Source organism: Eutrema salsugineum, unplaced genomic scaffold, assembly GCF_000478725.1.
Source record: "Eutrema salsugineum unplaced genomic scaffold, Eutsalg1_0 scaffold_7, whole genome shotgun sequence".
Classification (NCBI taxonomy): Eukaryota; Viridiplantae; Streptophyta; class Magnoliopsida; order Brassicales; family Brassicaceae; genus Eutrema; species Eutrema salsugineum.
The window spans coordinates 4,298,836-4,319,692 of record NW_006256486.1 but is presented as its reverse complement, the minus strand read 5'-3'; the positions used below and the strand labels follow the sequence as shown (position 1 = coordinate 4,319,692).

General features: G+C 36.0%; 2 protein-coding genes and 1 non-coding gene across 4 annotated transcripts; all 3 read right to left on the bottom strand.

The window, feature by feature from the left end:
- On the bottom strand, positions 1-108 carry LOC112083249. The gene has a single exon (XR_002897540.1). It is a non-coding gene; the product is annotated as a small nucleolar RNA R71 (small nucleolar RNA).
- A 9,121-nt stretch (positions 109-9,229) lies between these two features.
- On the bottom strand, positions 9,230-16,428 carry LOC18011473 (proline--tRNA ligase, cytoplasmic). 2 transcript variants are annotated; one of them, XM_024150460.1, is made up of 12 exons: positions 16,033-16,428; positions 15,840-15,939; positions 15,696-15,739; positions 15,134-15,232; positions 14,937-15,047; positions 14,773-14,866; positions 11,308-11,400; positions 10,914-11,218; positions 10,744-10,810; positions 10,371-10,646; positions 9,681-10,284; positions 9,230-9,591 (listed from the first exon to the last, which is right to left on the bottom strand). In XM_024150460.1, exons 10-12 carry the CDS (start codon positions 10,575-10,577, stop codon positions 9,527-9,529), a joined length of 876 nt encoding a protein of 291 aa, XP_024006228.1. In that variant the 5' UTR covers positions 10,578-10,646; positions 10,744-10,810; positions 10,914-11,218; positions 11,308-11,400; positions 14,773-14,866; positions 14,937-15,047; positions 15,134-15,232; positions 15,696-15,739; positions 15,840-15,939; positions 16,033-16,428; the 3' UTR covers positions 9,230-9,526. The 2 variants fall into 2 exon arrangements, with proteins under 2 accessions (XP_024006228.1, XP_024006227.1); XM_024150459.1 differs by having other exon boundaries at positions 15,696-15,939.
- Positions 15,668-16,263, bottom strand: LOC18011476 (signal recognition particle 54 kDa protein 3). The gene is made up of 3 exons (XM_024150658.1): positions 16,033-16,263; positions 15,840-15,939; positions 15,668-15,783 (listed from the first exon to the last, which is right to left on the bottom strand). Exons 1-3 carry the CDS (start codon positions 16,261-16,263, stop codon positions 15,668-15,670), a joined length of 447 nt encoding a protein of 148 aa, XP_024006426.1.
- Positions 16,429-20,857: the final 4,429 nt, after the last annotated feature.

Sequence of the window (20,857 nt, the reverse complement as noted above, 5' to 3'; positions counted from 1 at the left end):
TATCTTAAGGAACAAGATAAGAACTTATAAACAAAAAGAAGATGAAGATTTTTTAGATACTTGGGAAAGATTTAGGGAATACCAAAGAGATTGTCCACACCATGGATATACCGAGGAATACCTGCTAGGTATCTTCTATCGCGGTATAACTCCAGAGTTACGACACTCTTTCGACACAGCAAGTAATGGAGATTTCTCAACTAGATCTGTAGAAGATGCTCAGGTTTTCATTAACAATTTCGCAAACAGCATCCGAAATCAAGCAACCTTTGACAATTCTGCAATTCCTGAGAAGAAAGAAGAAATTTCGGAAGTTATGAAGTGTCTCCATCACATAATGAGTCAACTTGGATTGCAACAACCAAATAAGGTACACAATACGTGTATTTGACTGCTGGGACAACCTAATGGATTCTTATGATCAAGGGATGGTTAACACTGCAGAAGTCTATCAAATTCAAGATTTTCCTTTCGTTTCTGATCACCGTGGGTCCATTCATCCGGACCGCGGCAAACCAAGCTTTCACCGCGGTCGTGATGCTGCTGACCGCGGCCAAGACATGTTTCACCGCGGTCGCGAGCCACCTGACCGCGGGAAACTGTCTTCTGAACTTGCCTGGAAACCACCTTCCGAACCAATCTTGGCTATTCAATCTAATCCTGTTTCATATCCTAGTTTTCCCTCTTTTGAAGCTGAAAACCTAAACAAAAGAATTCTAGAGCTTGAAAAATCTAGGTCTGAAGAAATTAGTGATCTTAGATCTGAACTAAAAGAGATGCAGAAAGATTTCAATGAAAAATTTTCCACCCTCCTTAGCCTGATGATCAAAACTAATTCTAAAAACTTAAAAAATTCTGAAGAGGAACCAAGTGAAAATTATTTCGAGAACTCAAGTGAAGCAGATCCCTCCGATCATGTGAAAGCCATCACACTTAGGAGTGGATTAGCTTACAAAGAGCCTGAATTTCCTAAAGATCCCGAAGTTGAGGAAAAGGGTAAGGAAAAGGAAAAAGAAAGAGACAGAATCACGGTTGAAGATGTTGAAAAAGAAGTGGTAGGATAAAAGGATGGAGAAGAAGTAAGAGAAGATTCATCCCGGGAAATCTTTGGAGAAGACCCGATTCCACCTCCACCAACTAATGTCTACAAACCTAAACCCCCATATCCTAGAGCCTTAAGAGCCCATAAGAAAGAGAAAGAAAAAGCTAAGCTGAAAGAGTTGATCGATCAATTAAATGTGAAATTACCTTTCGTAGAAGGTTGTGCTATGATTCCAGCTTTTAAGAAAATACATGAAGGGTATTCTAACAAATTCTTTAACTCCTGAAGAAGGCGTTATGATGATAACCCATGAATGTAGTTCTATCCTGCAAAGCCGAATCCCTGAAAAGAAAAACGATCCTGGAAGCTTTGTACTTTCATGCACCATCAATGATGTAGCTTTTGAGCGTGCTCTCTGTGATTTAGGATCAAGCATAAACATGATGCCTCTTTCAGTAGCAAAACGTTTAGGACACCACACTTTCCAGCCTACTAAAATTTCTTTAGTATTAGCTGGTCGTTCCGTTAGACAACCAGTAGGTATCTTAATTGATGTTCTCGTAGAAATCAAAAAATGTTCCATACCCACCGATTTCGTAGTTCTAGAACTAGAAAAAGAACCTAAAGATCCACTTATTCTTGGAAGACCATTCCTATCTACAGCCGGAGCCATAATCAATGTTCCTGAAGGAAAAATCGACCTTCATCTAGCCGGCCTAGTTATGCAGTTTGACATGAACAAAAGTTTCGATAAACCAACTTTGGATGGCAAAATTTGTTGGGTTGATGAGTTAGACGGAATTATTGAGGAAGTCTATGAAGATCTGCTTCTAGACGACCCTTTAAGTGTCACGCTTTCACCCTCAAAAGATGAACGCAATTTCCTTGAAGGAATTTCAAGTGAATGCGCACGTATGCTTGATAAATCTGAAACTTATAGGAAACCTCTAAACTATCTAGATCTTAAGGACCAAACAAACATTCCTACACCTCCTAAAGACACTGCTGCAGCAATTAAGGGTCCTTGGAGCGAGCTTAAAGCCCCTAAAGTCGAGCTTAAACCTCTTCCCGTCGGATTTAAGTACGCCTTCCTTGGACCAAATTCTACTTATCCTGTCAAAATAAATTCTGGTTTGACGGAAGAAGAAACCACAATGCTGTTGACTGAGCTGAGAAAGCATAGAAAAGCCTTAGGATATTCACTTGATGACATACCTGGAATCTCTCCAGATCTTTGTATGCACAAGATTAATCTAGAGGATAATGCTAAAAACTCAATCGAAAGTCAGAGGAAACTGCACCCTAATCTCATGGATGTTGTCAAGAAGGAGATTATGAAGCTTTTAGAAGCTGGAATAATCTTTCCCATCTCAGATAGCACTTGGGTTAGCCCAGTTCATGTTGTTCCAAAGAAAGGAGGAGTCACTGTCATTAAAAATGATAAAGATGAAATGATCGCTACAAGAACAGTAACTGGACATCGTATGTGCATCGAATACCGGAAACTGAACGCACCAACTAGGAAAGATCATTTCCCACTTCCCTTCATAGATCAAATGCTAGAAAGGTTAGCTAATCACCCTTACTATTGCTTCCTTGATGGATACTCCGGATTTTTCCAAATTCCTATTCGCCCGGAGGATCAAGAAAAAACGACATTCACTTGTCTGTATGGCACGTTCGCTTACCGACGTATGCCTTTTGGATTGTGTAATGCACCTGCTACCTTCTAGCGGTGCATGATGTCGATCTTCACAGATTTTATTGAGGATTTCATGGAAGTGTTCATGGACGATTTCTCTGTCTATGGATCTTCTTTTGAAAAGTGCCTAGGCAACCTTGGTAAAGTTCTGCAAAGATGTGAAGATAAGCACTTAGTATTAAATTGGGAAAAATGTCACTTCATGGTACGAGACGGAATCGTGCTTGGGCACAGAATTTCGGGAAAAGGAATTGAAGTTGACAAAGCTAAAATCGAATTCATGACAAGCTTACAACCACCCACAAACGTAAAAGGCATCCGTAGTTTCTTAGGACACGCAGGATTCTATAGGCGATTCATAAAAGATTTTTCTCAAATAGCTAGACCTCTTACGCGTTTGCTTTGCAAGGAAATGAACTTCGAGTTCGATGATGAGTGTTTAGCCGGGTTTCATAAGATCAAAGAAGCCCTTGTCTCCGCTCCAGTCGTGCAAGCACCTGATTGGGAACTCCCATTCGAAATCATGTGCGATGCAAGTGACTATGCAGTCGGAGCAGTGCTTGGCCAACGAAAAGATAAGAAACTGCACGTAATCTACTATGCAAGCAGAACTATTGACGAAGCTCAATGCAATTATGCTACAACAGAGAAAGAACTTCTAGCTGTCGTAATTGCATTTGAGAAATTCCGTTCTTATCTCGTAGGATCTAAGGTCATAGTTCATACTGATCATGCTGCAATCAAGTATTTAATGTCTAAGAAAGACGCTAAACCTCGGTTGATAAGATGGATCCTTCTACTGCAAGAATTCGACATCAAAATTCGAGATCGGAAAGGAGCAGATACTGGAGTTGCAGACCATCTTTCACGAATTCGAGTTGAAGAAAGATTACCCTTAAATGATAGTTTGCCTGAAGAAAACATCTATGCAATAGATACTACCCCCAATGCCAATACCGCACCACCACGTCCACTAATGCGAAGAGCATATGCTTTCAACATCCCATGGTTTAGACATATAGCAAATTACTTAGCAGCTGATGTAGAACCACCACAATTCTTTGGGTATAGGAAGAAAAAGTTCCAGAAAGACATAAGACATTATGTTTGGGATGAACCCTATCTCTATAAGAGATGTGCTGATGGGTTATTCCGAAGATGCGTGACTGAAGAAGAGATGGAAGGAATTTTATTCGGATGCCATAGCTCGTCTTACGCAGGACACTTTGCAACTTTCAAAACCGCTTCAAAGATCTTACAAGCTGGTTTCTGGTGGCCTACTTTGTTCAAAGATACTCAAGCTTATATATCGCGATGCGATAAATGCCAAAGGATGGGCAACATAAGCAAAATGAATGAGATGCCTCAAAATTTTATTCTCGAAGTCGAAATTTTTGATGTCTGGGGAATAGATTTTATGGAAACATTTTCTACTTCTTTTGGAAACCAATACATCTTAGTAGCAGTAGACTACGTCTCTAAGTGGGTAGAAGCAGTCGCCAGTCCCACCAATGATGCGAAAGTCGTCATGAAGATGTTTAAATCTGTTATATTCCCGCATTTTGGAGTTCCTAGAATTGTGATAAACGACGGAGGATCGCATTTCATCAACAGAGTTTTTGAGAATCTTCTTAGAAAGAATGGAGTTACACATAAAGTTGCTTCTCCATACCACCCCCAAACCAGCGGTCAAGTGGAAATCTCAAACAGAGAAATCAAGTCGATTTTGCAGAAAACAACTGCAGTTCATCGCAAGGATTGGTCTACCAAACTTGACGACGCATTATGGGCATATCGAACAGCATTCAAGACGCCATTAGGAACAACACCATTCAATTTAGTTTATAGAAAAGCATGTCACCTTCCAATAGAGCTCGAGTATAAGGCACAATGGACTATCAAGGAGATGAACATGAACCTGAAAACAGCTGGAGAAAGAAGACTACTTCAACTTCACGAGTTAGAAGAAATCCGACACAATGCCTACGAAAACTCAAAGATCTACAAGGAGAAGACTAAAGCATATCATGATAAGAAGATTATTCATAGAACTTTTGCTCCTAACGATAAAGTTCTTCTTTTCAATTCTCGTCTTAAGCTTTTTCCAGGAAAATTACGTTCAAGATGGTCAGGACCCTTCACGATAAAGGAAGTCAAGCCATACGGAGCCATTGTCCTGTGGGACAGAACCGGAAACTCGTTTACAGTGAATGGACAGCGTGTAAAGCCATACCTGGCTAAAGAAAGAGAAGACGAAAGAGAAGTGATGTTTTTGATTGATCCATCATCAGCCAATGATGAGATCAAGGAGTGTCACGACCCCGGTTAAGTCTAATCGAGCAACAATGTCAAGCTAATGACTTGAAACAAGCGCTTAGTGGGAGGCAACCCACTTGGTATTTTATCTATTTCCCTTTGACCTTTATTTTTTATTTCCATTGCTTTGTTTCTGTTTCATTTAATTTCAGGCTTTCAATAAGGAAGAACAAATAAAAAGACGAGCAGCACTCTCCAGCACGATAAGTACTCTTAAACATTTCAAATTTTCTATTTTCTTTACCATTCTTTCCAAGATTTATCACACTGAGGACAGTGTGAAATAAGTCTGGGGGAGGATGTTCATCCGTTACTAATGAAATTTGTTTTGTTTTGAGTTTGTTTTGGACACATAAAATTTTTCAAAAACGTTTTTCATAAAAAATTTCAAAAACTGTTTTCAAAAATGTTTTTCAAAAAGTTTTCAAACCAGGAACACAATAAACAATACTATGATGAATTAGACCAGTGTGCTTCTACGCTATTTCCTCGTTTTTTGCTCTTTTGTGATTTAAGCCTAGATTAGGCGGTAGCTAAGTTCTTGCATTACGAATTTTCCACCAGAGAACTTATATTCATGGAGATTCTTTCTGACAGGATATACTAGCTCATTTTATCTGGACTTAATTTCGACTTAATTTTCTCATTAAACCATTAGATCAGGGAAACGAATCATACATTCATGACTCATTTATCCTTTTACCACTCTTTGTTGATCCTGAATGGCTAGTTCATCTTTAGCTAGTTCCCCACCGAACCTAACCTCTTTCAAACCACATGCACTCTTGTTTTTCATTGTCTTATATGTAGATATGTGCAAAAACGTCGGAGAGAAAAAGGATCAACGCGATTTTCAGTCACTGAAGACGGAGACCTGCGATTTTATTGAAATGATTCAACAAAAGGAGAAAACTCAGCTTTCCTTGTAAAAACTTCAAAATCTTGGTACAATTTCGTCCCTTAGACTCTCTCTCTATAAAAGGTTATCTTCACGAAAAAAAAAAAACGAAAAAAAAAAATATATATATATATATAAGGAAATAAAAACCTTATAGAGTCTAGGAGAATCGAATTTTATACTTGAGGCAAGCTAGAGTTCGATTATATAGAGTTTTGGAGATTATCTTTATGATTCCCGGAAAAGATCTAAGTCTGGGGGAACATCTGTTTACAACAAAGGAGGAAGATTATGCAACAAAATTAGGCAAAGGAGAAGTGACTGAAAATCTGCGGTCATCAACAGGTCCTTCTCTCTCTTGCGGTTTTGCATAATATCTTGCATCCTCCATATTTTTCAGGTAACCCTAAACACTTAAGCTTCACCACTTATATAGCCTTAATACCAAACGCTGTATACCCTGAATAATGTTTTTAATGAGAACTCACCATTACACTTAATGAATGTAGAGAGCTAGTTGACTGGAAGTTAGATCTAAGTGTGTAGATTTTCGCATGACGGATTAACGGACTAGTTTGCTTGTATTTTGGTGAGAATTTTCTAGACTAGATCCAAATAGATGTTTCACGATAAGTTATGGTTTAGAAGGACGGTCACTGAGATATTGTTTAGTTCCTGCGATTTTCAAAAAAATTCTTTCCTGACTTAAGTTTGTTTGAGGACAAACAAAAAGGTAAGTCTGGGGGAGTTGATAACACCGTATTTTGACCACTTTTATGGATCATAATTGTATCTTATACAGGTGTTTTAACTCTGTTTTCAATAGTTTTTAAAGTGTTTTCAATGTTTTAGAGTTTCAAAAGACTTTACAGGAAACTTGGGCAAAAGATATGCAATTTGGAACAAATGAGCAATTTTGGATAAATGCAGACCGTCCGAAGTATTACAAGCGATGAAGACCTTCTCACCGTCTGATCACCCACAAACTTTGAGACAACATAGAGGATCCAACCAGCTTTCTAATGCACTTTGTTTGGAGACAATCCAACGGTTAGATCTTCAGATACTCCCGATGCAAGAATGACAGAAAATACAGTTCCAGAAGAGAGTCATGTGCCGGGACCGCGGCCAACACCTGTTTTCCCGCGGGTAGAGCCACCGCGACCGCGGAACTTGGTCGTTCACTTTCCAGACGACTTAATTAAAGTCCAGATCAATTCCTTTCGTTATTTTTGAAGCCCTAAGTGTCCAGGACCACCCCAGAAGCTATAAATACCCTCTTTAGGTCATTCTAAAGAGGCAGAGAAGAATAAAACGAAACACTTAGAGAGAGAGAGAGAGAGAGAGTTCGTGTGCTTCACAAACCCTAGGAGCCGCCGCCTTTGAAGGAGGAGCCGCCTAGGAGAGCATCATCGCGCCTCCATCTGCGATTCCGTTCTTCGTTCTTCTTCCCTGTTTTCTTTAATTTCCTGCACTTTCAATTTCGTTTATGATGCTTTGTTACAATATGTTTGAGTAGTTACCCAGTTGGGTTTAAAGGGATTGTTCAAAGGGAATTTCATGTGTCTTTTCTTATGAATCGATAGATTTAGGATTTATAATCTTCTAGATGTTCTTCGTTTGCCTTTAATCTTACTGTGTGATTCTTTGCTGGCCACTTAGAAGCCGATCTGATATGATATATTGCGAAAGCTTTCATTGATTGTCTGAACTAGGGTGAAACGAGCAATTCTTCTATAGGAGTGGAAACCTACCTGTAGTTGAGTTGTGAATGTTGATGAGTCTTGCTCTGCTATTCCATCTTCTCCCTTCCAGGATCAGAGTGGAAACCTACTGATCAGGGTTGCGAGAGATAGTTGTTTAGTGCTGCGAAAGTAGGCTATTCATACTTCCGTGCCTCGAGTTCTAGAACATACGTAGTTGATTACCTTTATCATATGCTTAAAATCGACATAGCTTGGTCCATGAACCCCTACGAAACCCCTTGAGCCCCAACGTTTGTCTTTCATTGCTTACAACCTTTGCTTCTTATTTGATTTTTCCTGCTTTCAATTTGTCTTTGATTTATTCGCTTATTACCTGCTTTCATTATCCTTGGTTTAATCGCTTTTTACTTGTTTTAATTGCCTTCAATTGCTTTTGTTTTCTTTGCTTTCTAGTTTAAATTTAGTGACAACCAAAACCCAAACCTGTTTAGTTCTAATCTGATTTAAGCATTGTCGTGAATTCGTACTGAAACAGCTAAGTCTCTGTGGATCGATACCCTAAGTACTACAGAGCACATCTGTGCACTTGCAGACATTTATGGGTTATAAATTTAAAACCTAAAGCTTAGTAAAACAAAAGCACCAATACCCCGTTTACAATCGCATCAATACATATGTTGCTCTAATATTGTATTGTGTTACTAATTTAGTTGCTAATCTATCAAAGAAAAACGTCTTTGCTTTCAAACTAAATCTCAATTTTAATAACTAACAATGTTAACAATTAGTATAAATTGGACTTTTTAATTTTTTTAAAAAAAGTGGGCCCATAGGCCAATGTTTCTCTTCTTTGTTCATAGGCATGGGCTTGTTTACTCTATGTGGCAACAGAGAAATGCGCAAATATATAGAGGAATTCACACTCCGGTAGCTGGGCTGCTCAAGATGATTGATAGAGGAATAAGGAACACTTGCTCTGTAAGCAGGCCCGGGCTAAAGAGGGTGGGCAGAGGGGCGACAGCCCATGGGTCTGAATCTTTTTTAAAATTTTTCCTTACAAAATAGATTTGTGTATTGGACAAAAATCTCTTTAAAAAATCCATATTTATCGAAAATTTTTGTTTAGAAAGGTTCACATACAAAAATATTATTTTAAAAGGATTTTTAAATACAGATTTTTGGTGTTAAATTTTTATAAAGGGTCTTAAATTTTTTTTTTGCCCTAAAGTTTTTATAAGTGTTGGATCGGGGCTGTCTGCAAGAAGACATATTCCAAGGTTTGCTGATGCTCTTGCATTATGGTTCCGAGACTCTTCTCGTTAATGTTCATCTTGTATCGGGATATGTTCATCTCGTCAATGTAAGACACTTCTTTTCTTTTTTATTTAATCATCTATGTAATCTCATCTCTTAAGATTAATATAACTACAGAAATTTTAGCAAAAAAAAAAGAGCAATATGGACACCAAACGTTGCATAGGGTCATCAAACTATTATAGCACGGCGGGCTTTTTTAAAAAAATTCTTAATGATCGTGGTGCAATAACCAATATGAATCATACAGTAAATCACTAGTTATCGGACTGAATAAGGAGGTTCCACCAAACACACAGATATAACTTACATAAAGAAAAAGTAGCAATAACATAATAGTTTAACTGAATAAGGAGGTTCCACCAAACACATAGATATAACTTACATAAAAGAAAAAGTAGCAATAACATAATAGTTTAACGAGGCCTACTCTTTGACCCCAGTCTGGGGCAAACAGCAAACAGAGCTTCATAAGAAGTTTATAAAGCACAACACATAAAATACGCAGGTGGCTGCAATAGCACAGCACAATGTGTTGTAACCCAAGCTCAGTAACTCCTGCCCCAGTAGCTCCACTTCTTCGCGGGCTTTCCGGATGCAAAGCATAGGGTGCCTGAAAGGGAATCTCAAGAGATTAATCAAAGAATAAACTTGTCATATTACTGACTAATTTAAACAAGCAAGGAATGTGTCGCTATAAACCTTCGTTGAGTTCAGGCTGCTCAAGGGGAGTGCATAGAGTCTTGGCTGTTGCTGCTGCTGTTTCTGTTTTGGTATGCTCCTTCACAAGCCTCTCCACTTCAACTTCATCACACCAGGGAGCCAGGATCAGTTTCTTCTGGTTGAGTGCTTCCATGAAATCGTCCCAAGTTTCAACCTTTTGAGTGCATGCATCCACCTTTCTCTTAGCCGCATCAAAGAGGTTTTCCTGGATTTTGCCGAGCAAGTCCTTAACTTGTTCAATCAAGCCTTCTCTCGAGAGATCTGCCTTGGCGCCATTGTCACGCCTCACTATTCTCACCTGATTCTTAGCCAAGTCCCTGGGACCAATTTCGATTCTCAATGGAACGCCCTTTTGCTCCCAGTCTGAATACTTCCAGCCGCAAGCATAGTTGTCGCGTGTATCTGCTTTAGCACGGATTCCAGCCTCGAGCAAGGTGGATTTAACAGCTTCGCATGCCTCATAGATGATTTTAGTATCAACACCACTGAAAGGAACTGGGATCACGACAACTTGAACAGGTGCGACCAGAGGAGGGAAAACCAAACCTTTGTCATCCCCGTGTGTCATAATCATCACTCCAATCTAGAGCAAGGTTGGTGATTAGAGAGGGAAGAAAAAGAAAAAGAAAAAGAAGAAGTAAAACATCAACTCAAGAGGCTGTAAATTACCGATCTGGTACTGAGACCCCACGAGTTCTGCCACACCAATGATCTATGCCCCTCCTTGTCTTCAAAAGAGATGTCAAACATCTTTGCAAAGTTTTGTCCCAAACAATGTGAGGTTGCAGCTTGTACACCACGGCCAGCGGCTGGAATGAAAGCCTCGACGCTGGAGGTGTAAAGCCCACCGGCAAACTTTTCGTTCTCACTCTTCATACCTTTGATGACAGGGACCGCAAGGAGCTTCTCGTAAACGTCCGAGTAGATTTGCAAAATATCAAACACCTGCGTGCAGAGAGATGCGATTGGAATGCAAGGATTAGGCCTCTTTATCTATTTGGGGAAAGAAAGCAATGCTATATTGTATATAAGAGCAAGTTACCTCTTTATCTGCCTCGCTTTTGGTGGCGAAAGCAGTGTGCCCTTCCTGCCAAAGGAACTCACGGCTCCTGCGGATTGGATTGGATTGAATTAGCGGTCAGAAGAGAAAAGAGCGGGTAAGAGGTTAAAAAAATAAAGAAGAAGAAATCATATACAACAAAGATAAGATACCTGATAAATGGAACAGGGTCGCTAAACTCCCATCTCACTACGTTAACCCATTGGTTAAGCTTCAATGGGAGATCCCTGTGCCCTCTAATCCATTTGCTAAAGTAAGGGTAGATGGCGGTTTCACTGGTTGGGCGTATAGCAATTTGGGTAGGCAGCTCAGAATCACCAGCTCTCGTAACTTAAGCAACCTCGGGAGAAAATCCTTCGATGTGGTCCTTCTCTTTCTCAAGACAAGCAGGTGATACAAACATAGGGAAACAGTATTCCTCCACGTCCATCTTCTCAATTTCGGCATCAAAGAAAGCCTACAAAGAGCGAAAATGGCAGCATTTAACAAAAATGACCCATTCGAGCTATAAACCAAAAAGAAAAGGACTTTGTTCAGAGAACTCACTCGGATTAACTTCCAAACCTTCATTGCGGATGGATTGAGAATGTAGCAGCCGCTTATATCGTAGTGGCCCATTATGTTAGTTCGTCTACAAACCTGGGGAGAGAGTGAAAAATCAGATGTGGGTTTTGGATAAAAACAAGAATCTGGGATGAGCGAAGGATGCCTCAGAATATGTCCTGATGCTTCCCATAGATGATATGATCATGGGAAGCATCACGACATGTGTTCAGTGTTCGAAGCGTATCTTCTTAACCACGACGATTGAACGCATGAAACAACCTGGAGAATATGATCAGTTCAATTACAAAGCTCCTGGAAGAAGAATCATATCAAACGGAGTTCAGACGAAAGAGTTATTCAATTTACAAAACAGGTGTTCTCCAGCTTAGGCGTTTCGGACCTACGGGCATTCAATGAAGGATTCCGACCAAACCAAGATACAAACCAAGTTGTTCTATAATCTTGGTCCATTATAGAAGCCCAGCAAAGTGGATCAGCCCAAAAAGAAGCAAAGAAGATCAAATTTCGTCCATGTTAAAGACTGCATTTAATTCTGTCTATTTTTCTCTCTTACAAGCACTGTAAAGTTTGAATTTCATTTTCCTAGATTCTCTGCATGTTGAGATACTTTTATGGACGTTTTTATCATGTATTTCCTCTATTTATAGAGCCTATTTTGCTGAATAAAAAAATAAGACTTTGATGAATATTTTTGGATTCAAACTCCTTATAGAAGCATTCCTTGAAAGTCTAAGAGCCATTCCACATCTCTTAGAAGTTTCATTCAATCCACCCACTTGCTTATTGTATTTGGATTTATACTCCTTACAAAAGCTATCCTTGAGAGTCTAAGAGCCATTCCGCATCTCTTAGAAGTCTCACCCAATCCACCGGTAAATCAAGAGTTTTCCGCACCTCTTGTGTCACCATTCGCTCCACACCCTTGTTCATTGAGACTTCATGGTTTCATTGAGACAAGGTTATCCTCTTTACCAACTTTAGAGTGCCGATCCTTGGGAGGATCATATCAAGTGGTATCAAAGCACACTCTAAAGTTTGGCATCTATTTCTATTCCATTTTCTTCTTTTCATTTTCTCATCTTTTCATCTTCTTTCTTTCATCTTCTATCTTTTCATCTTCTTTTATTTTATTTTATTTTATTTCTGTTTTCTTTTAATTTATTTTCGTCAAAAAAAAGGAAAAGAAAAAGAGAGAAAAAAAAAAGGAAACACACAAAAAAACGAAAAAAAAAGAAAAACAAAAAAATGATTTCTTCTCATTCATCTTCTTGATCATTTGTGTTGTAAAGTTTGTTTTCAAGTTGTTCTTTCTATGAAGAACAAGATTTGAGGACAAATCTTTTTTTAAAAGGGAGAGGATGATATGATCATGGGAAGCATCACGACATGTGTTCAGTGTTCGAAGCGTATCTTCTTAACCACGACGATTGAACGCATGAAACAACCTGGAGAATATGATCAGTTCAATTACAAAGCTCCTGGAAGAAGAATCATATCAAACAGAGTTCAGACGAAAGAGTTATTCAATTTACAAAACAGGTGTTCTCCAGCTTACGCATTTCGGACCTACGGGCATTCAATGAAGGATTCCGACCAAACCAATATGAATTAAGCTACAAACCAAGTTGTTCTATAATCTTGGTCCATTTTAGAAGCCCAGCAAAGTGGATCAGCCCAAAAAGAAGCAAAGAAGATCAAATTTCGTCCATGTTAAAAACTGCATTTAATTCTGCCTATTTCTCTCTCTTACAAGCACTGTAAAGTTTGAATTTCATTTTCCTAGATTCTCTGCATATTGAGATACATTTATGGACGTTTTTATCATGTATTTCCTCTATTTATAGACTCTATTTATAGAGCCTACTTTGCTGAATAAAAAAATAAGACTTTGATGAATATTTTGGATTCAAACTCCTTAGAGAAGCATTCCTTGAAAGTCTAAGAGCCATTCCACATCTTTTAGAAGTTTCATTCAATCCACCCACTTGCTTATTGTATTTGGATTTATACTCCTTACAAAAGCTATCCTTAGAGTCTAAGAGCCATTTCGCATCTCTTAGAAGTCGAAACCCAATCCACCGGTAAATCAAGAGTTTTCCGCACCTCTTGTGTCACCATTCGCTCCACACCCTTGTTCATTGAGACTTCATGGTTTCATTGAGACAAGGTTATCCTCTTTACCAACTTTAGAGTGCCGATCCTTGGGAGGATCATATCAAGTGGTATCAAAGCACACTCTAAAGTTTGGCATCTATTTCTATTCCATTTTCTTCTTTTCATTTTCTCATCTTTTCATCTTCTTTCTTTCATCTTCTATCTTTTCATCTTCTTTTATTTTATTTTATTTTATTTCTGTTTTCTTTTAATTTATTTTCGTCAAAAAAAAGGAAAAGAAAAAGAGAGAAAAAAAAAAGAAAACACAAAAAAACGAAAAAAAAAAGAAAAACAAAAAAATGATTTCTTCTCATTCATCTTCTTGATTATTTGTGTTGTAAAGTTTGTTTTCAAGTTGTTCTTTCTATGAAGAACAAGATTTGAGGACAAATCTTTTTTTAAGAGGGAGAGGATGATATGATCATGGGAAGCATCACGACATGTGTTCAGTGTTCGAAGCGTATCTTCTTAACCACGACGATTGAACGCATGAAACAACCTGGAGAATATGATCAGTTCAATTACAAAGCTCCTGGAAGAAGAATCATATCAAACGGAGTTCAGACGAAAGAGTTATTCAATTTACAAAACAGGTGTTCTCCAGCTTACGCATTTCGGACCTACGAGCATTCAATGAAGGATTCCGACCAAACCAATATGAATTAAGCTACAAACCAAGTTGTTCTATAATCTTGGTCCATTTTAGAAGCCCAGCAAAGTGGATCAGCCCAAAAAGAAGCAAAGAAGATCAAATTTCGTCCATGTTAAAGACTGCATTTAATTCTGCCTATTTCTCTCTCTTACAAGCACTGTAAAGTTTGAATTTCATTTTCCTAGATTCTCTGCATATTGAGATACATTTATGGACGTTTTTATCATGTATTTCCTCTATTTATAGAGCCTACTTTGCTGAATAAAAAAATAAGACTTTGATGAATATTTTGGATTCAAACTCCTTAGAGAAGCATTCCTTGAAAGTCTAAGAGCCATTCCACATCTTTTAGAAGTTTCATTCAATCCACCCACTTGCTTATTGTATTTGGATTTATACTCCTTACAAAAAGCTATCCTTGAGAGTCTAAGAGCCATTCCGCATCTCTTAGAAGTCTCACCCAATCCACCGGTAAATCAAGAGTTTTCCGCACCTCTTGTGTCACCATTCGCTCCACACCCTTGTTCATTGAGACTTCATGGTTTCATTGAGACAAATTTATACCAACTTTAGAGTGCTGATCCTTGGGAGGATCATATCAAAACCAAAAAGAAAAGGACTTTGTTCAGAGAACTCACTCGGATTAACTTCTAAAACCTTCATTGCAGATGGATTGAGAATGTAGCAGCCGCTTATATTGTAGTGGCTCATTATGTTAGTTCGTCTACAAACCTGGGGAGAGAGTGAAAAATCAGATGTGGGTTTTGGATAAAAACAAGAATCTGGGATGAGCGAGGGATACCTCAGAATACCACTTCCCAAAATCCTCGTCTTTCTTTGCGGAGATGGCGAGACGTGTCTCCTTCTTCAGCTCTTTCCGGCAGGATTCTCCGTTGTTTCTTCTACCGACATCCTGTTGCAGGCGAGAAAGTCAGATGTCGTAAACAATTTGATTTTTTGATACGAGAATCTCACAAGCCAATCAAAAATCCACCGTACCTCAGAATTCTCAACTGGGAGCAGCTTAGACATCGCGCCGCCGTGTGTTTTCCAGTGATGACGAAAAAAAACCCTTGCTCTAGTTTTGCGTCGCGGATGCTAATTGGGATTATAAAAAGATATCAAAAACGAGTTTTAACATATATTAAAAAGGAATTTTTCTTATTCGTAAAAAAAGGAGCAAGAAAAAACAGACAAAAGGGCTCAAAGAAACTCCTAAAGGTAAGTGGCTCGTAGAGAACTGGAGAAGTATGACGAAACCTACTGGATGATGGAAAAAGAAACATTTTAAGTAACCGTAATCCTTTTCAGTGCAGATTTTTGCACTGGCCTATACCAAACCTCAGACTCAGAGTCTAAGCCAAAAAAGTTCAGAAATTTTGTACCTTGCCTCTACCGTCGCAAAGAAAATTCACATACTCTGCATATGAGCTACTATTCTATTGGAAATACAAGCACCAAAGGTCTTACGACCATGCAAGAAGAAAGCTGACACTAAGATATAAATCTTCAAACAAAGAATAAGACGTCATTTCATGGCAAAGGTGGTTGCTTTGAGTACCTTCCATAAAAGGGGATCCTAGCCTTGGTGGCATTCTGTTTCAGCTGATCGAAAGCACCGGCCCTAAAAGTATCAGCATACAATCTATCTACAAAATAGAAACAAACTCAATCAAACACCAAGAACAACTTACAAAAACCTAACCTTTTAATCCGACGAACATAACTACACTTGCTTTTGCCTTTTTGGGGGCAAAGGCAGGCTTTCCTGGATCCAACATCTTACAGAGTTCAGTAAAAATAGCCTGAGATAAACAATACGAGAGAATCAGGAGCAATCCAATGGAAGAATTAGCCATATTTCATCAAAATCGAAGAAAATCGATAACGAATTAAACCTGCTCAATGATCCGTCGCTTGTTGTGGCCGGTTGCTAGCTCCTCGAGATTGACGATCTTCTTGATATTGCTCTGCATCTCCCTCACAAGAGCGAAAGAAACATCGGACTGGAGAAGAGCTCGTGTGATCTCGTTCAAGCAATCATTCAGAGCCTTCTCATCGATAATTGTCACATTGCTCATCTGCTGCAAGGCGCGGGTAATCTGCCCGCAAAGCTCTCCTAAAACCATCTTCGCTGCTTTGAGTATTCAACGACGATCAATCAATCAATCAAAAAGGAAAAAGAATCGGAGTTGGGGAATTAGGGTTTTGATCAGAGATTGGATTGAGACAAGAGAATTCGACGCTTTGATCCGAGGATCTGTAATATCTAATTCGTAAACCGGTTAGGAACAGAGGCGAAGCATATCGAAACTGATGGGTTTAAAGACGCTCAACAAGTTCAATGGGCCACCTCACCCAGTTTATATTAACTCATTTCTTGATTTTCCTAATCTGATATGATTATCTTTGTCCTTTGACAAACCTACATATTCTAATATTGAACTGCAACTAAATTTTACTATTCTCTGGCAAGCTTAAAAGTGTGCAAAACTGTATTAAATAACATTTGCTTGACACTATTAAGTGAGAATTTATATTTACTTTAACTGTTTAAAAGATTTGGAGACTCAGGTTTATTTCTTTTATTTTTTTTTGTCAAAACTTAGATCTATTTCTAAGGGAGTGCAAAGGCAGTTTTGTAATCCACAAGGTTTATTTAGGATTATTACAAAGTGATACTTAATCACTGTATTTATTCATATATTTAGACATTATTATGAAATTTGATTGTTACTTACAAATGATAAATCGAATTTTCCTATGTTTTGTTCCAAAATATATCCTTGTTTTAATTGTAACCAAACTGTAGTTACTACAACTCAACAACTCTGACCACAACAACAAACATGTATTCAGATTTAGGCATCCAATTTGTGGTGTTTTATAACAACCTAAAAAGCTGAATAAAAAAAAATAGCTCGCAAATTGAACTGTTACTTCATTGAATCTCTCTTTTAATTACAAAGTGATACTTAATCACTATATTTATTCATATCTTCATACATCATTGTGAAAGTGGTTTGTTACCTACAAAGGATAAATCAAATTATCATATGTTATGTTTCAAAAAAAAAAAACTTTTAGTTATGACCAAATTGCAATTAACACAGCTCCATAACAACAACACTAACCATAACAACAAACATGTGTGCAGATTTTGGGCGCTCCATTGTCAATAGCCTAACTAAAAATTAGCTGGCAAAATTAATTTGTTCTCTTTTTTTCACCACCATTTTTCCAAAAAAACCATAGTTATACATAAAACACACTCATTTTATATTTGGATATTATCCACTTAAAAAGACTCAAAATCTTCATATGTTATGATTAAAAGAATTCTAGTTTAATATTTCATACACCAAACTCGGGATGATTAATAGACTCATTATATTTCACATTATATTTCAGATTGCTATCATCTGAAATATAATTTCGTAATAGCTGACACAACTTTTTTCATAAGACAAAATTCTATTTAGAAATTTGATTGTTAATTACAAAAAGACGAATCGAATATATATATTTGTTCTAATAAAATATTCTAGTTATTACTTTTTAATTAATAAAAGCAGATAGAAATTACAATTACAAAAGAAAAAATAAGTAAAAAAAAAACCTTAAACAAAAAATGGGATGGTCCATGCCTTGGCACGTGATTGCTGCTTTCTCATCTTGTTTGGTTTCAAATTTTAATTTATTTGTCTTGCTTGCCGGTTTCTTAGCTTTTTGTGTTTTTGTTGTTTATTTATTGTTTTTTGTTCGTCGGTAGATTTTGGCTTTCTTCTTTCTTCGTTGTATCTCTGTATCATCTGTAAAAAAAATTGAAAATTTGGTATAAAATTTAACATTCAAAAAATTTTAAACAAAAACATTTCAGCATTTCTCATCTTTTTAGAAGACTAACCCTCATGAGACTTTAAATTGCGGTAATCCAAAATTTAACCAATCCCAAAACCCAACACACATTGTCACTGGATTTCAAACCAAAAGTCAATTTTAAATATTTTGATTGTTACCTACAAATGAGAAATTGATTTTTTAATAGTTATCAAATTTTTATTTTTAGTGTTTTAATATTTAATGTATATAAGAAAAGCAAAAAAATTACAAAACAAATCATGAACAATTTTAGAATAAAAAATCATTAAAATAAAATAAACTATTAATCTTCAGTCAGATACTTTAAATCTCCATTATCCAAAATACAAATTTTTGTAATAGCTAACATAATTTTGTCACAAGATATGGAATCAAAAGTTATTTTCAAACAATTTAATCGTTTAAGAACAAACGACAAATCAAATCTTTTTGTTTTGACGTTTAAGAACAAACGACAAATTGAATCTTTTTTTTTGACGTTTAAGAACGAATGACAAATCCAGTCTTTTTGTTTTGATTAATTGATTTTTTAATAGTTATCAAATTTTTATTTTTAGTGATTTTAATATTTAATGTATATAAGAAAAGCAAAAAATTACAAAACAAATCATGAACAATTCTAAAATAAAAAAAAATCATAAAAATAAAATAAACGATAAATTTTCAGTCAGATACTTTAAATCTCCATTATCTAAAGTATAACTTTTTATAATAGCTAACATAACTTTGTCACAAGATATGGAACCAAAAGTTATTTTCCAACAATTTAGTCGTTTAAGAACAAACGACAAATCAAATCTTTTTGTTTTGACGTTTAAGAACAAACGAAAATGACAATGACAAATCGAGTCTTTTTGTTTCAATTAATTGATTTTTTAATAGTTATCAAATTTTTATTTTTAGTGTTTTTAATATTTAATGTATATAAGAAAAGCAAAAATATTACAAAACAGATCATGAACAATTCTAAAATAAAAAATTATAAAAATAAAATAAACGATAATTCTTCAGTTAGATACTTTAAATCTCCATTATCCAAAGTATAACTTTTTTTAATAGCTAAGATATAGAACCAAAAGTTGTTTTCCAACAATTTAGTCGTTTAAGAACAAACAACAAATTAAATCTTTTAATTTTGACTTTTAAGAACAAACGACAAATTGAATCTTTTTCTTTTGACATTTACGAACGAATGACAAATCGAGTCTTTTTGTTTCGATTAATTGCTTTTTTAATAGTTATCAAATTTTCATTTTTAGTGTTTTTAATATTTAATGTATATAAGAAAAGAAAAAAATTACAAAACAAATCATGAGCAATTCTAAAATAAAGAAATCATAAAAATAAAATAAATGATAAATCTTCAGTCATATACTTTAAATCTCCATTATCCAAAGTATAACTTTTTGTAATAGCTAACATAATTTTGTTACAAGATATGGAACCAAAAGTTGTTTTCCAACAATTTAGTGGTTTAAGAACTAATGACAAATCAAATCTTTTAGTTTTGACGTTTAAGAACAAACGACAAATTGAATCTTTTTCTTTTGACGTTTAAGAACAAATGACAAATAGAATCTTTTTGTTTCGATTAATTGATTTTTTAATAGTTATCAAATTTTCATTTTTAGTGTTTTTAATATTTAATGTATATAAGAAAGGTAAAAAATTACAAAACAAATCATGAACAATTCTAAAATAAAAAAATCATAAAAAAAATAAACAATAAATCTTCGGTCAGATACTTTAAATCTCCATTATCCAAAGTATAACTTTTTGTAGTAGCTAACATAATTTTTTCACAAGCTATGGAACCAAAAGTTGTTTTCCATCAATTAGTCGTTTAAGAACAAACGACAAATCAAATATTCTTGTTTTGACGTTTATGAACAAACGACAAATTGAATCTTTTTAACGTTTAAGAACGAACGACAAATCGAGTTTTTTGTTTCGATTAAGTTTGTTTTAACTTTTTAACTATTATAAATAGATAAAATAACAAAAAAAACATAAATAATAAATGAATCTCAATAAATAATAAATCAGCAAAATTAGAAACTAAACTCTCAACCTGGAACTTTACCTCGCCATCATCCAAAATTTAACCTTCCGCAATAATCGAAATAATTTTTTTTGTCAAAAGATCTCATGCCAAAATTCAATGTTTTATAATTGAGCAACTAACCAGAAACGGCAAATCAAATTTTCATTCGTTTCGAATCAAAACGTCTGAGTTAAGTATGATCAAATTTGCTGGAAAAAAGCGAGATTCATAAATATCGTTATTTACATTAAAAATATATCGTTATTTATTTTAGTGTTATTATTAATTTATTTACCGTTTCCATTTTCATAAAAGCCAAAACAAAATAATTTAGGGCGCCACTGATGCACTCAAACAGTGACATTTATCCGAAAATATGCAAATCATGCAATTTATCTTGGTTTGACCGTAAAAATATGCAAATCATGCAATTGCAAACGTAGAATTAACGGAAAATGCATTTCGTATATCCAAAAGTAGCTAGATCGTAAAAAAAAATGTCAGTACTAATCTCTTAAATACAAATACAGTAAACCGATAAGTGTTTTTTGTTTTTTTGGTGAAAGCCGATAAGTGTTCAACGGTCTTGCTTTGACATACGAAGAAACCATCTGTTTGGATACATGCAAAATTTGGAGATCCAATAATAACATGTACACGTAAGCTTAAACCAAAAAAGAAATGTACACGTAAATATACAACGTGTATAGTAAATCAATATGTGTCACTACTTTCTTTTCTTTTTATCTAAAATATGTCCCCCCTAATTATTTTTTAACAAAATATGTGTCACCTAA

Coding starts and splice junctions, on each gene's coding strand:
- LOC18011473 (XM_024150459.1), bottom strand. CDS start 10,577: ATGAAGAGTGAGAACGAAAAGTTTGCCGGTGGGCTTTACACCTCCAGC. Junction 10,285..10,370: donor GGGGTCTCAGTACCAGATCG/GTAATTTACAGC, acceptor ACCTTGCTCTAG/ATTGGAGTGATGATTATGAC. Junction 9,592..9,680: donor GCAGCCTGAACTCAACGAAG/GTTTATAGCGAC, acceptor ATTCCCTTTCAG/GCACCCTATGCTTTGCATCC.
- LOC18011476 (XM_024150658.1), bottom strand. CDS start 16,263: ATGGTTTTAGGAGAGCTTTGCGGGCAGATTACCCGCGCCTTGCAGCAG. Junction 15,940..16,032: donor AGCGACGGATCATTGAGCAG/GTTTAATTCGTT, acceptor TGTTTATCTCAG/GCTATTTTTACTGAACTCTG. Junction 15,784..15,839: donor TATGTTCGTCGGATTAAAAG/GTTAGGTTTTTG, acceptor TCTATTTTGTAG/ATAGATTGTATGCTGATACT.